General features: G+C 39.4%; 1 protein-coding gene across 1 annotated transcript in view; it reads left to right on the forward strand.

Moving 5' to 3' along the window:
* LOC121487539 (S-adenosyl-L-methionine-dependent tRNA 4-demethylwyosine synthase TYW1) overlaps positions 1-14,658 on the forward strand; it is a 203,563-nt gene that overhangs the window by 111,204 nt on the left and 77,701 nt on the right. The window contains exon 13 of the mRNA XM_041749378.1: positions 11,887-12,022. Within this exon, the coding sequence (XP_041605312.1) occupies positions 11,887-12,022 (136 nt within the window). The remainder of the gene's footprint in view (positions 1-11,886; positions 12,023-14,658) is intronic.

Here is a 14,658-nt window from a genome sequence, read left to right on the forward strand (position 1 = left end):
CTCACCTGTTATAATGGCTGTCATTGAGAAGACAAGAGACAAAAGATGTGGCGAGGATGTAGTAAAAAGGGAACCTTTATACGTTGTTGGTAGAAATTTAAATCAGTTCAGCCACCATGGAAAATAATATGGAGTTTCTAAAATAATTAAAAATAGATCTACCATATGATCCAGCAACTCCACCTCTGGATATATACCCAGAGGAAATGACAATAGGATTTTGAGGAGATGTATGTACTTCTATGTTTATTACAGCATTATTCACAATGGCCAAGATATGGGATCAACCCAGATGCCTATCAACAGATGAATGGAAAAAAAATGTAGTGCATATACATAATGAAATATTATTCATCCATGAGAAAGCAGGATAGCCTGCCATTTGCAACAGATTGGATGGACCTTGAGCAAGTATGGTATGCAAGTCAGAGAAAGTCAAGTACTATATGATTTAACTTATATGTAGAATCTAAAAAAGTTAAATCTGTTTTTTTTTTTTTAAAGTAAAACAGTGGTTACCAGGGAATGATGTAGGGTGTAAGATTGGTGGTGGTGTTTAAGGGTACAAATTTGTAACGAGTAGTAAATATGCTGTAGAGACCTAAAAAGTATAATGAATATATACTTTTTATGTACTATAATTATGTAATGTGATGTTACATTGGCAATCACATTACACTGTATAAATGTAACATACTGTACACTTTATTTTTTTTTAAATATTTTATTTATTTATTCATGAGAGACACACAGAGAGAGGCAGAACACAGGCAGAGGGAGAAGCTGGCTCCATGTAGGGAGCCTGACGTGGGACTTGATCCCAGGACTCCAGGATCACGCCCTGGGCCGAAGGTGGCGCTAAACTGCTGAGCCATCCAAGCTGCCACATACTGTATACTTTAAACTTACACAGTGTTATGATGTCCAGTTTATTCAGTAAAAAAGACACTATTTTTGTAAAAAAGAATGATCATACACACAGAGGCATGCGCAAAGTCAGTTTAAAATTTATCATCATAGGAAATCAGTGGGTTGGTTAAAATTATTTATTACTGGGCAATAATTAGAAAACCAGTGACATTGTCACAAGGTTAGCTAAAATATTACTTTTTTGAAGTTGTATAAAAGGGTAAAGTTAAAAGGGAAAGGTTTTTAAAATGTCAGTGTTGGGATTTCTGGGTGGTGCAGCGGTTTGGCGCCTGCCTTTGGCCCAGGGCGTGATCCTGGAGACCCGGGATCGAATCCCACGTCGGGCTCCCGGTGCATGGAGCCTGCTTCTCCCTCTGCCTATGTCTCTGCCTCTCTCTCTCTCTCTCTCTCTGTGGGACTATCATAAATAAATAAAAAAAATTAAAAAAAAAGTCAGTGTCTAAATTTTGCTTAGGATTGCCATTCTTTTTAAAAAGCTTTTGTTACATTTAAAACCCTTGGGTTTTCAGATGGCTCATGAGGGAGAAGTTGGGATAGAGAGGTATTGGGATTTATATATACACAACATATACAAAAACAGAGTCCATCCCAAATTTGGGGCATATACATGTAAAACGAATTAAATCTGCCAGAAGTGGGATGTAGGTGATTCTCAGCAAAATGATAACCAGAGAAAATGATTCATTGTTTGCTCATGCACAGTATTCCTTGTGAATGCCATCAGGGACTGAAGAAAATTACAGAGTGGTAAACAAGCTACGTACTTGAAAGTGTCCAGCCAAATGCCTGGCACACAGGGAACATTCAGGAAATGTTCTTGGGTCTCTTTTCCTACTCTTGCTGGTGAGCCTCCTCTTGTCAGCAGGGGGGATCATGATACAACACAAAGTCCATATTGGTCTTGACTGCCATCACTGAACAGATGGGATACAAAGGCATTGATTAAGCTGGCCTTTTAGTGTAGGCACTGGTAAATTGGGAGTGAGGCAAAGAGGAAGAAGTGAGTGGCGGGGGCAGGGATTAGGAAATTAGCAAATTTCTTTGATGTTGAACACAACAGTTTAAAAAATGAAAAGGAACACCCTAGGAGGAATACTCAAGAGAAAGTGCTCAGAAAAGGGAAGTTGCTTTTTTGGATTTCTAAAGCATTCGTTAAGCTCCAATATCAAGGGTGCTATGGTTCAGGGGAGTGCATCTCTTCTTTAGTTATGTCCTCATCTGGGCAAAGGAGAGAATATGTGGGAAGTTGCCATTTTAGATTTGGACATCAAAGAGTTGTCATGTCTTGGTTATGTGTTGAAATACCTATCTAGACAGAGGAAAAACCCTGAAGCTAAGGTCGTCAGTTTATTTCTAGGATCTGAGAAGAATTTCTGATAATTGATACCCTAACAGAGATGGATTGAAGTACGTAATGCATAGGTGTACCTTTCTTTAAGGCAGAGCAGTCCTCCTGGCATGGTAACAATATATGTGTCCAAGTGTTAGGGCTCCTAAATATAAGGTGACTTTCTTAACCCCCACATTTCCTCAAAGAATGATGTCAGTAGCTTAGAAAAAAATTAGAAGAGCACTGAGAGGGGATCCCTGGGTGGCTCAGCGGTTTAGTGCCTGCCTTTGGCCCAGGGCGCGATCTGCGTGATCCTGGAGTCCCGGGATCGAGTCCCATGTCAGGCTCCTGGCATGGAGCCTGCTTCTCCCTCCTCCTGTGTCTCTGCCTCTCTCTCTCTCTCTCTCTCTCTCTCTCATAAATAAATAATTAAATCTTAAAAAAAAAAAAAAAGAAGAGCACTGAGATTTGACATACCGGATACTAAGATGTGTTATAAACTATGAGTTTGAAATACTCCAGACTGCAGAGTAGCGAAACATAATAGTCCTGAGGTACCCCTACTTTTAAACTAATACTTTTCTGACTTGAGGCCTCTTTGAGTGTAGCTAAGGGTTTTCTCGCTTTAACCCATGTGGCCCAAGAGAAAAATGGAAAGAGAACTACTTCCTCTGAGTACAGATGATACTGTTTTATTTCTGTGAATTTAGAGAAATTCAAATACCAGTTATCTCTGGTGTCTTAGTTTCTTTCAGAAAAACAAGCAGTAGATTACGAATATAGCACAGAGGCCATGAATTTTGAAATTACCCCTAACTTTTATAGTGTTTATTCTGTACAGCAAGTTTACTCATTCAGTTGAGCTATCAGGTGACTATCTTGCAACTGTTTTATCTTTGAGTATGCACTAGGAAGTAATAATGTACTCTGGGTGATTGGGAGTGTACTAAATTGTTTGCTTTTAGTTAAAAAAAATTTTCCCCCTAAGTTTCTGTAGTACACCCATTCTGTGGTATCTTCTAAGGAGATCCTGGACTTTGTCAGTTGGCCTTCCCTTGGCCTTCCCTTGACCCACAAGCAAGTGTATATCCTTTCAGGTACTTTAACTTTTCCTTAAGAGAATTTCAGTCTCCCCTCTAGCTCCAAGTATGTGGCTCTTTGCTGACAGTTCTCCCCCTAAGGGGAGTTTTTACAGTGAGTGATCCTAGAGGATCAAGGAGAATAGAAGCTGACACCTTGGGCAAATGAGAAAGCTATCAGACTCTGTGCAGCTTGATGATTTTGTCAGCATAGGGCTAATACAGGCGACCAGAATATGTAAGACACTTAGCATTAATAATACTAATAGGACTGGTAGTGATTGGACCATAAGAGCCTTTTCTCTTGAGGAAAGGCCCTCTGAATTCCATCATAACCAGTGGCATTTTATAGTGGCATTGTGGCACACATAGCACTGAGATATTGCAGCATCTTATCAGTTATCTTTTCTTGTAATCACTCATCTTAAAATGAGTCACTCAAACTAACAGCCATTTATTGAGCTCATAATTCTCGGTCAGCTGGGAGATCTTTTGATCTTGTCTGGCTTGGCTGGTCTCAGTGTTGTGTCATGTGTCAGTTGGCAGATCTGCTGGGCTCGTTGGTTTAGATGCCATGACTGGGACATCTGGGGCCTCTATTCATGTCGCTTCTTTTTTCCAGTAAGCTAGTCTGAACTTCATCACATGGTGGCACGACTTCTGAGAGCAGCAAGAGAGGACAAGCTTCAATGCAAAAGCATCTTTTGAACCTTTGCTTGTGTCATACTTTCTCACTTCCATTGTCCGAAGCAAGTCCCAGCTGAGAGGGCACTTCCAGCTTCAGGGCAAGGAGACGTGGATATAGGGAGAGGAGGAGTTTATGGCCATGTATGTAGTCCACTATATGGGCACAGTGGGCTTTAGTTTTTAAGGAGGATGACCTTGAACCACTGAGACTCACTCTTTTTTAGGAACTCAGTTGAAAAAACAATTATAATTTTATGGGTTGGCTGGAGGGCCATTAAGACCAAAGGTTTTCAGATTGGCAGCTGATCAGAAGTAGGTTTATTTGTCCTGTACCATGTTTCAAAGCTGTTTTGTTTGGTTGGTTTTTGAGCCAAGGGTTAATATCCAGAGATTTTGTATAAAATCTGAACTTTTGGAAAAGACAATCTGGCAAAAATTGTCAAAAGCCAAGTATAAAGTGCTGTCTTTATAATACCAGAACACTTCAGTCTTCTCTGGTTTTATTACTATACTCTGACACCAGATGCATGGGTTTTTCCACACTAAGCAGTTCTCCGGTTCTCTGTGGGAGCCACCTGGTGTCCTATGATTCAGTTCAGTTATGACACTACCTGAAGTTAGTGCAGACCAGACAGCGTAAGGGCTCAGTCTCACAAGACGGCCCCCCTTCAGATACCGGTGGCAGTTCCAGATTGCACCTGCACTTCTGACCAACCAGCTGTGCCCTACTCAAGTTCAGTAATATGCTATAATATCTCGCAGCAAGTCAGGGAAAACAATTTACTTACTATTATTGGTTTATTATAAAGGATACAACTCAGGAATAGCCAAATGGAAGAGATGTATTGGCCAAGGTATGGGGGAAGGGATGCCACACTTCCATACCATCTCTAGGCACACTATCCTCCCAGTACCTCCGTGTGTTCACCAACCTGGAAGCCTTCAGAACTCCATCATTTAGAGGGTTTATGGAGTTACCATTACATAGGCAGGATTGATTCAGTCTTTGTCAGTTGGTGATTAGCTCAATCTCTAGCCTGTCTCCCCTCCCTAGAGGTTGAGGGGTGGGGTCTGAAAGTTGGTTCTTCTGGCAACCAGCCCCTATCCTAAAGCTATCTAGGGGCCCATTGGGAATCATTTCAGTAGTAAAGTAAATCTTTATATTTGAAGGGGGCTATTAGGATAACAAAAGATGCTTCTCTGGAACTTCTGTCACTCAGGAAATGCCAAGGGTTTTAGGAACTTTATGTGAAGAACTAGACATAAGTAAATATATCTTATTATACAATAGCATAGCAAGTAATATTTATCTTTTCAATGAAGCCTGTCATTTTCAGCCTGCCAGACTATTTCCCATTTCGTTGTCTCCTTCACTAGGAGTGTCACCTGCCACTGGTCAGAGGAGTTGTGATGTTCATTCTCTCATAGCAGAGGACTTTCTGTCACCATTTCTAACAATTGTGAAACAGTGAAAGGTTCCACATGGTCTAAGGAAAATGGAAGCATATCGCTTTGAATAAGGAAAGAATATTCTTGCGTGTTTCATTTGCAGTCTGTGTTTTGATGTCCAGAGAACTTTTTCCTTTAAAAGTGGCTTTGCCCCGGGACCCCTGGGTGGCTCAGCAGTTGAGCGTTTGCCTTTGACTCAGGGTGTGATCCTGGATTCCCCAGATCAAGTCCTGCATTCAGGCTCCTTGCATGGAGCCTGCTTCTCCTCTCTGCCTGTGTCTCTGCCTCTCTCTCTGTGTCTCTCATGAATAAATATAATCTTAAAAAAAAAAAGTGGCTTTGCCCTTATAGACATGTGAGTTTAGGATCCTTGTTCTAATTCTGTACAGTCTGTGTTTGCATTCAGCCCTGCAATTAGAAAGGTCCATCACACCATTGTTCTGCTAGAGCACACCATGTTATTCCTTTTTATAAATTACCCTGTGCTGTGAGGCCAGTGACCGACAATAAGACACCTTATTTAAAAGCAGACCTCTGAAAATCATCATATTGTAAGGTAATGAAGTTGTTGAGAGTGGTGTTCTGCAATACTAAATCATTTCTTCTCTCTGAGGACTCGAGGAGAACTAACTGGTTTGTCCCAACTTTGTGGACATTTGAAACCTATGATCATGTCACCCTCTTTATGAGTGTTTTAGGGTTTAGAGGCTCTTTGGAAACTTTGTGTAGCTCTTTGTAGACTGTTACACTCTTAGTATCTTCATCTTGAGTAGTCCCCCTTTACTTTTATCATTTTCTTATCTGTTTTGTTATTTTTAAATTTGCATTTTCAATCTTATTTTTTTTTCTTTTTGGTAAATATTGCTGATGCACAGCTTTCTGTGTGCCAGCAGCTGATCATAAGAAAACAGAACTATGTTCCATATTTAACTGTGGCACGATTCGCACTTAACTTCCCAGGCCTCCCCACCTCCACCAAATTTGTTCCTTTGTTCATTACTTTTGAGCACCTTCTTCTGAAGCTATGTGTGAACTTCATTCTCTTCGTTTTGCTTCTTCTATCAGTATTTCTGTTTTGTTTGCTCTGTGTTATGTTTTCCTTAGTTTTTGCTAAGACATTTACCATATGTATTAGAGAATCTCTATAAATTGGATAGCTCTTCACATATTAGATGATTAGTAAATGTTTGAAGAAATGCATGAGTTTTTTTTTTTAATTTAAAGATTTTATTTATTTATTCATGAGAGACACACAGAGAGAGAGGCAGAGACCCAGGCAGAGGGAGAAGCAGGCTCCACACAGGGAGCCCGATGCGGGACTCGATCCTGGGTCCCCAGGATCACACCCTGGGCTGAAGTTGATGGCGCTAAACCGCTGAGCCACCTGGGTTGCCCAAATGCATGGGTTTTCATAAAAATAGTTTACTTGTATTTGTTAGTTCAAAATGGTTACAGAAAACAGCTTACAATGAAATGAAGATTATAAATATCACCTGATCCTTTTAATAGAAGCTTCCCCCGCCCCAGCCTGGTTTGTTTATTGTAAACCTGTTAAGTTTAAAATATAGTCTTCTTCTGTGTCTATGAAGTGATGTAATACTTTTCAGAAATATGCAGGTCTAGAGGCACCCGGGTGGCTCAGTGGGTTAAGCATCTTCCATCAGCTCAGGTCATGATCTCAGGGTCCTGGGATTGAGCCCCCCATCCAGTTCCCTGCCCAGTGGGGAGCCTGCTTCTCCCTCTCCCTCTGCCCCATCCCTCTGCTCATGCTCGCTCTCTCTCAAATAAATTAATTAATTAAAAAATCTGTAAGTCCAGATAGGCAAAAAAAAAAAAAAAAAAAAAAAGAGGAAATACAGTGAGGTGGTAAGAGCTAGGCCCTGGTCTAGAAGAGATCTGGTTTGAATCCTAAGTCTCTTGCTCTCTTAGTGACACTGGGAAGAGAACTTCTCAGGGCCTAGTTTCCTTACCTGTGAACTGATTTAAAGTAATGACTATCTTATAATGACATTGTGAGTATATGAGATAATACATGAAAATGCGTAGAAGTTTCACTTTTGGAAAGGTACGCTAAGTAATGGTCAAAGTATACTTCAAGACAAGCATCATTACTTGAGATAAGATGGACATTTCTTAATACAATTTTAAACCCATTGGGAACATAAAACAACATAACAATTTAAAACTTGTAAACACTCAATAACATAATCTCAACATTGAAAGAACTATGAGGTTTTTAACATACTTCTCTCAAACTGATAGAACAAGCAATTAAAATCAATAAGAGTAGTGAAGATTTGAATGACTAAATCAGATTTAGCCTATGTTACAGAAATAGAGCATTGGAGCTAGAAACTTTGGAATATAATTTTTTTTTTTAAGAACATTGAACTCGCACAATAATTACCAAATGGCCATATGCTGGGCATTATAGCAAATTTCAACAAAGTATTGAAATCATATAGAGCATGGTATCTGAACATACTGGAATTAAGCTATAAATCAACACAAAAAAGATTACTAGAATATTCCAGTATGTTTGTTAAAATTTTTGTTTGTTTGTTTGTTAAAATTTAAGCAGTGTACTTCTAATTCATTTATGTATTAAAGAGGAAATCACAATGGGCGCAGAAAATTTGTGATGGATAATGATGGAAATAAAAACAAAACTTATGTGATGGATGTCAGCAGGAATAACAGAGTACAGACCTTCAAAACCTGCTCCTCTATAAAAACAATGAGTATACTAGCAAAAATTGTCAGAATCCACTTTTTCTTAACCAAAGGTACACAACAATCTGGGGAGCATTTATTCTTAAAAAAATGGTTGCATCTCAATAGAAACAGTAAGCTTTGTGATATGTTAATATGCCTATGTCATGTCCTAAGCTTCATGGTGTCTTAGTATATCCTATTCCATTCCAACTTCCCCAGTTCTGCAGTAGCCTTAAACCCAATAACTTACAGTCATAGTAAAAACTAACCCTGGCAACCAGGGGAGGAGGCAAAACAGAGTTGGAACTCTCTTTTGAGTCCCTTTTCCAGAAAATTGTCCTCATGTGGGTTATGTGGCAGTTCCCTGGAACCCTTCACACACAGGGGTTGTCTTTATTTGAGATGACTCACGTTTTGTCCAGTGAAAAAGCTTTTTCCTGGGGTGTTTCTTGTAAACAGTTATCAGCAATCATTTAACCTCACAGCTGCCTGAGGCTGCAATAATGGTTGGGGCAAACAAGACGCTGACTAAAGAAATTAAGCAGAAAAGCTGGGGAATGAGATATTCATAGGGAACTTTGGAAAGCTCCAGTGTATTCCTGGGAAGCTAGAAGCTAGCCCAAGGGGCAGGGCTGTGGCATGCTAGGGAAGACTTGACAGGTTTTATGCTTTCATCCCTGCCTCATGTTGATGTCTTGAGTAAGCAGACAGTGAAAACTGAGGCAGAGGTCTACTGCATTCTTTCCCTTAAAAGTTGGGTTAGCTCAAGTCAACAATATCAAGTAAAAAGTAGCTTTAAGTATCTGCCTGTATGGCTGGATAAAAAGAAAAATATGGTTCCTGCCCTTCAAGGTCTTACACTCAAGGATTGATAAGACTGATATTGATAGATAACAAAAAGCATATAAGCCACTTTGATAGTGAATTTTATGATATGTGAATTATATTTCAACTTTTAAAGTTGAAATTAGGCATTGAAGGCATGCCCCAACATACATACAGAACCTTCAGCAAACACCAGGAGCCTTAGATTGGTAGGTCTCATTTTACCTTCCAAGCCAATGGCCTGCTAATCTCTATAGTATATGTGTTGCTGAAGCGAGCACATGCTAATCTCTATAGAAAGGCAAAAAGGAAGAGCGATTTTTACATTCAGTTGTCAGTGCATTTGTATATATGATCATTCTTAACTCAGAGATTTAAAATGAACAGGACGAAGGATTGTCACTATTATTTGAGCAAGATTCATTGGGCATTTCACTGAGGATTGAGTTGAGGATTGTATTTCCTTTTTATTTCATTGTCCTTTTTAATTGTTCTCAGCAGCAATGTGAGATTCTCAGACACCAATCACTATCATGATGTTAAGGTTATAATATTCTCTTGCTTTTTGGGGAACTGAAATGATGCTATCTCTGTATGGAATGGAGACAGATAAATGACCATGCTGAGAACCTCAGTGCTTGTGCTGGGAATAGAGGCCGATAATAGGCAGACATAAGATCCTTGAGGCTCAGAAAATTTCTCCAAGGTACTTGTAATGTTTTAAGTTCCTTAGGAATAAGCTCCCTGATTCCTAGGGACTTTTCTTTCCTTTTCTTCATCCTTGGTAAGAGATGTATAAACTTTCTTTTTTTTTAAATTTTTATTTATTTATGATAGTCACACACACAGAGAGAGAGAGGGAGGCAGAGACACAGGCAGAGGGAGAAGCAGGCTCCATGCACTGGGAGCCCGACGCGGGACTCGATCCCAGGCCTCCAGGATCGCGCCCTGGGCCAAAGGCAGGCGCCAAACCGCTGCGCCACCCAGGGATCCCAAGAGATGTATAAACTTTCTTGATTATAGCGTCTCAGACATTTGGTACTGACTAAAATTTCTTATTGGTACCATTAGTGTCCAGGTCTTCCTTTTTTGCAAATGATAGAGGTTTATGAAATAACTATGGAATTTACTGTTCATAATCTTAAATAGTTCTGAAGGCATAGTGAAAAGGTCAAACCAGTTCCCATCTTGCATTAGGCAACTTTATGACAAGGCCCTGTAAGTATCAGATAACGATAGCCAGCAGCATCCATTAAGACAATCTCTTTTTAAATTTATTTTTTGTAAAACATAAAGTCCAGTTAAGGTAGCATAGCTTGTCTATTATTAAGGAGGCTCCCAGCAAAAGGGATGATGAGACAGAATGGTGCCATTAACCGTGTGCTCCTGTTTTTCATTTTCAGTTAATTGATGTCCTTTGGTCAGTAGTGACACAGGATTAAACTTGTAAAGATTCCCTTTGTATGCAGCGTTGGAGAGGGATTAAAGCAATGAGCCTGCCAGTATTTTAATCACTTCTTTCTTAACTTTGGTCAGAGCTTCTCCACTTTTAATAACTTTGGGTTTAGACTCTTCTGATTTTTCCATATGTCACTAAGCCAGATCATTATAAGCATTTGTTTGGCCTGCATTCTTTCCCTTAAAAGTTGGGTTAGCTCAAGTCAACAATATCAAGTAAAAAGTAGCTTTAAGTATCTGCCTGTATGGCTGGATAAAAAGAAAAATATGGTTCCTGCCCTTCAAGGTCTTACACTCAAGGATTGATAAGACTGATATTGATAGATAACAAAAAGCATATAAGCCACTTTGATAGTGAATTTTATGATATGTGAATTATATTTCAACTTTTAAAAGTACATAGACTTTGAAGCAAAAAATGCATACATAACATTCTAGGGGTGAATACAAATTCTGGAATAGTTACAGAAAGTTAGTAGTGGGAGAATTTGGTCAAAGGATTATTAAAGGGACATTTCTAGTTGTAAATTTATTGAAGAAGATGAATTGTGAGACCCATTTGAAGAGAGAACAGGGAGGTTTTGAAAAGGGTACTATCTGAGCTTCAAGTATACTAGCAAGTAGTGTGTTGGATAAGAATGACTTCAGTGAAAAGAGTCTGTGAATTTGAAAGAAGTGGAGAATGAACGGTATTCATGGAAACTGATCAAGAAGGCAAAAATAATCTGCAGCATATATTTTTCTTGGGGGTTGTGCTCCTTTGTAAGGGCTTGGTTGCTCTTTTAGCTCTGCATTGTTTAAAGGTCCCTGACTAGGTCATTTTTTTTTTGCTCATGCAAAGCTGTACTCTAAACCCACTCTGGCTCTCTGAGGCATAGGTGAAATGTTGATGTGGTTTTGTGCCTTCCAGAGAAGGTTTGAGCTCTTTGGGTTGTTTCTTGTTCCTTAGAAAACTTCTATCAGTGAATTGATGATGGGAGATGGCCTGTCAGCACAGACCCCACGTGTTTGTGACATTTCAGCTCTGTGAGGCTTGAATGGCAGAGTTCACGGGGAAACTAAAGTCAGAGACCTCTTCTAATTGCTTGGGGCTGATGGTGCCTGACCTGAAGCTAGATCTCATTTTGTTTGCTTTTCACTAAAAGCTAGTGTTTGAAGAGGGACCAGTTTTAAGTAATTGAATGTTTTCAGTTTATTAAGGAAGGTATCAGTCCTGGTTAGAAATAATCAACTGACAGCCCATCCTGTTACCTTATGAAAGCCATTACTTCAGCCCTTTGGGAGAGGTAGAAGACTGCAGACCCTGTGAAATGTTTAATTACCACATCTATTATAGACTGTAAATTTCACATCATGAAAAGCCTGACATTGGCATAATTTTTTCCCTATTTTTTTTTTTTTTTAATTATGAAGGAACCTCAAACCAGTTACCCAGCTATATGTCAGTGTGGATGCTAGCACCAAAGATAGCCTGAAGAAAATCGACCGCCCACTCTTCAAGGATTTCTGGCAGAGATTCCTCAACAGCTTAAAAGCCTTGGCAGCAAAGGTAAGAATTATGACATCTTTAAAAGAGAGAAAAAAAAGAAGTGGAGAGAGGTGGGTTTTTTCCTTTTCTTTTTAAAATAATAATAATAATAAAAAAATGAATAAAACCTTCAACCTTTATTTTAGACTTCCATTTTCATTATTCAATAAATATTTATTGAATTCCTGTTAAGTTGTAGTGCTCTGCCTTATATGTGTAATTTGCCCTTTGTGTATTTAGGGAGAGAAATACACACTCCTGAAGTTAATTAATAAAACATGGCAAAGTGGCAGTTCATACCAACTCTAGAAGAAGTGCCAGCAAATAGTTTATGTTTAAATATGAGGTGAATTTTCTTGAATCTCTAAGACCAAATTTCCTACCCAGTGAGGAACTCAGCTTCACAATGTCTAGATTTCATCTTTTTCTGCCAACATTTGCTCTTTCTGGTGTCTTCTCTTACATCGTACTCATTTTCCTATTCTTCTAGACCTCACGTACCTCTGATTCTTCTTTCCCATTAACCCTGTATCTCAGTAGTTGGTATTTTTTGTTAGTTCTGCCTCCCTTCTTTTTCTGTAGCAATTTCCCTTTCCCATTCTCTTTACTTTTGCCCTGCAGTTCTTCACGCTGTACCCAAACATGACAGATAATGAGAATCACTACAGGAGCTTCAAAAATTACAATTTCCTATTCCTAGTGGGATTTGAGAATCTGCATTTTAAACATTCCAAGTGACTTTTGACATGCAGGCCACATCTGGGACTCACTCACCATCCCAGAAAACCTCCCTCCCTCTCCTTTGCTCACACTTTGCCATTCCTAATTCATCACTGACTGGCGCCAGGAAGGCAATACTTCCCTGCTTTTGTTGGCATTTCTGCAGATGTGCCCACCACTTTTTCTAAGTCTTTGGTTACCTCCGCAGAGCCTAATTTGTCCTTTCTTTCCATTTCTTTAACTTGGAGAAGTTCTGGTGTGACCTTCAAGGCTCGGCTTCATTATTACTTCAATTTTGAAGCCTTTTCCAGTGGCAGACTGCTGTTCCTGTCTCCCTTCTTCAGTCTTTAGAGATAACATACATAGTTTCTTCTGGGTTTTTTGTTTGTTTGTTTATTTGATCTTAGATTCTGTCTCCTCAACTGGATTGCTTACTTGTGTCTGAATTCCACACAAAGTCTAGCACAGCACATTTAATGATATTTGGAAGTGTTTCTTAAAAGAACGAATGGGTGGAAACTCAACAGAGCTCTGTAGTGGTAAGATGTACATATACATTTTCTTGATTGTTCAGATAACTCAAACTCCACCTTCCCCTATTTTATGGTTGAGAAGTTAAATCAGTACTTTTTTTTTGGCTGTTTGGCGATTAGCATTGATTATTTAGGTAATGCACAATAGGCATTTGGTTTCTGATATGTCTTGGATAATTTATAAATTTGGAAGCTTGGTGCTTCTTTGGTTCCTAAAATCTCCTTTTCTCTGGACTTCACCCTTAGCTATATCACCTTTACTTGTTGCTGAGACAGGAGATACATGGCTTATAGGTCAGAATGCATGAGATAGAAAGCAAGCAGCAGGGGCTGGCATTACCAGACATATCTGAGACTGTTACCTAAGCTATATTCTAGTCTACATAGTCAGGTGTGGAAGATGAGAAGTGGGCATTAGTAAAATAGCTTAATAACTTCTTTTCTTTTCTTTTGGCCAAAATTTTCCACAAAATGCATTCTTATCTGAAGGTTACAGGCCTTTACATGTCCAATTCAATATTAAGTACTTTGGGTTGACTCATTGAGAGTAATGCTATAACTTGAAGTTCTGCAGTATTTTCTAACCTGTGAGCTTTTTACATATAACATCATTATCATGTCCACGTAACTCTGGTTGGAAAAGTTTCCTTGGGCTATTAAAACTATCTGCTGGCAGATGGGGCACCTGGATAACTCAGTCGGTTAAGCATCCGTGACTCTGGATTTTGGCTCAGGTCCTGATCTCATGGGTTGTGAGTTTGAGCCCTGCATTAGGCTCTGTGCTGGATGTGGGGCCTACTTAAAAAAAATGTTAGGGGCCCCTGGGTGGCTTAGTCACTTAAGTGTCTGCCTTCAGCTCAGGTGATGATCTCAGGGTCCTGCATTCGAGCCCCACATTGGGCTGCCTGCTAAGCTGGGAATCTGGTTCTCTCTCTTCTGCTCTCCTTTTTTGTGCTCTCATTCTCTCTCTGTCAAATAAATTAAAAAAAAAAAAATCTTTGGGATCCCTGGGTGGTTCAGGGGTTTAGCACCTGCCTTTGGCCCAGGGCATGATCCTGGAGTCCCGGAACCGAGTCCCCATCAGGCTCCCTGCATGGAGCCTGCTTCTCCCTCTGCCTGTGTCTCTGCCTCTCTCTCTCTCTCTGTGTGTGTCTCTCGTGAATAAATTAATAAAATCTTTTAAAAAAAATCTTAAAAAAAAAGTTAAACTATCTGCTGGCAGATTAGGGCAACTGCTTTCTAAGCATTTTGTAGTAATTAGAGTTCGTGTTTCTTATTGTATTGTTTACGTTGACGTTTAAGAAAGAAGATCTGTGGCAGGAAGCTACTCTTAAAAGTTCTCTCTCTTTTTTTTTTTTTTAATTTTATTTATTTATTCATGAGAGACACAGGCAGAGACACAGG

This window comes from Vulpes lagopus, chromosome 3 (genome assembly GCF_018345385.1).
Source record: "Vulpes lagopus strain Blue_001 chromosome 3, ASM1834538v1, whole genome shotgun sequence".
Classification (NCBI taxonomy): domain Eukaryota; kingdom Metazoa; phylum Chordata; class Mammalia; order Carnivora; family Canidae; genus Vulpes; species Vulpes lagopus.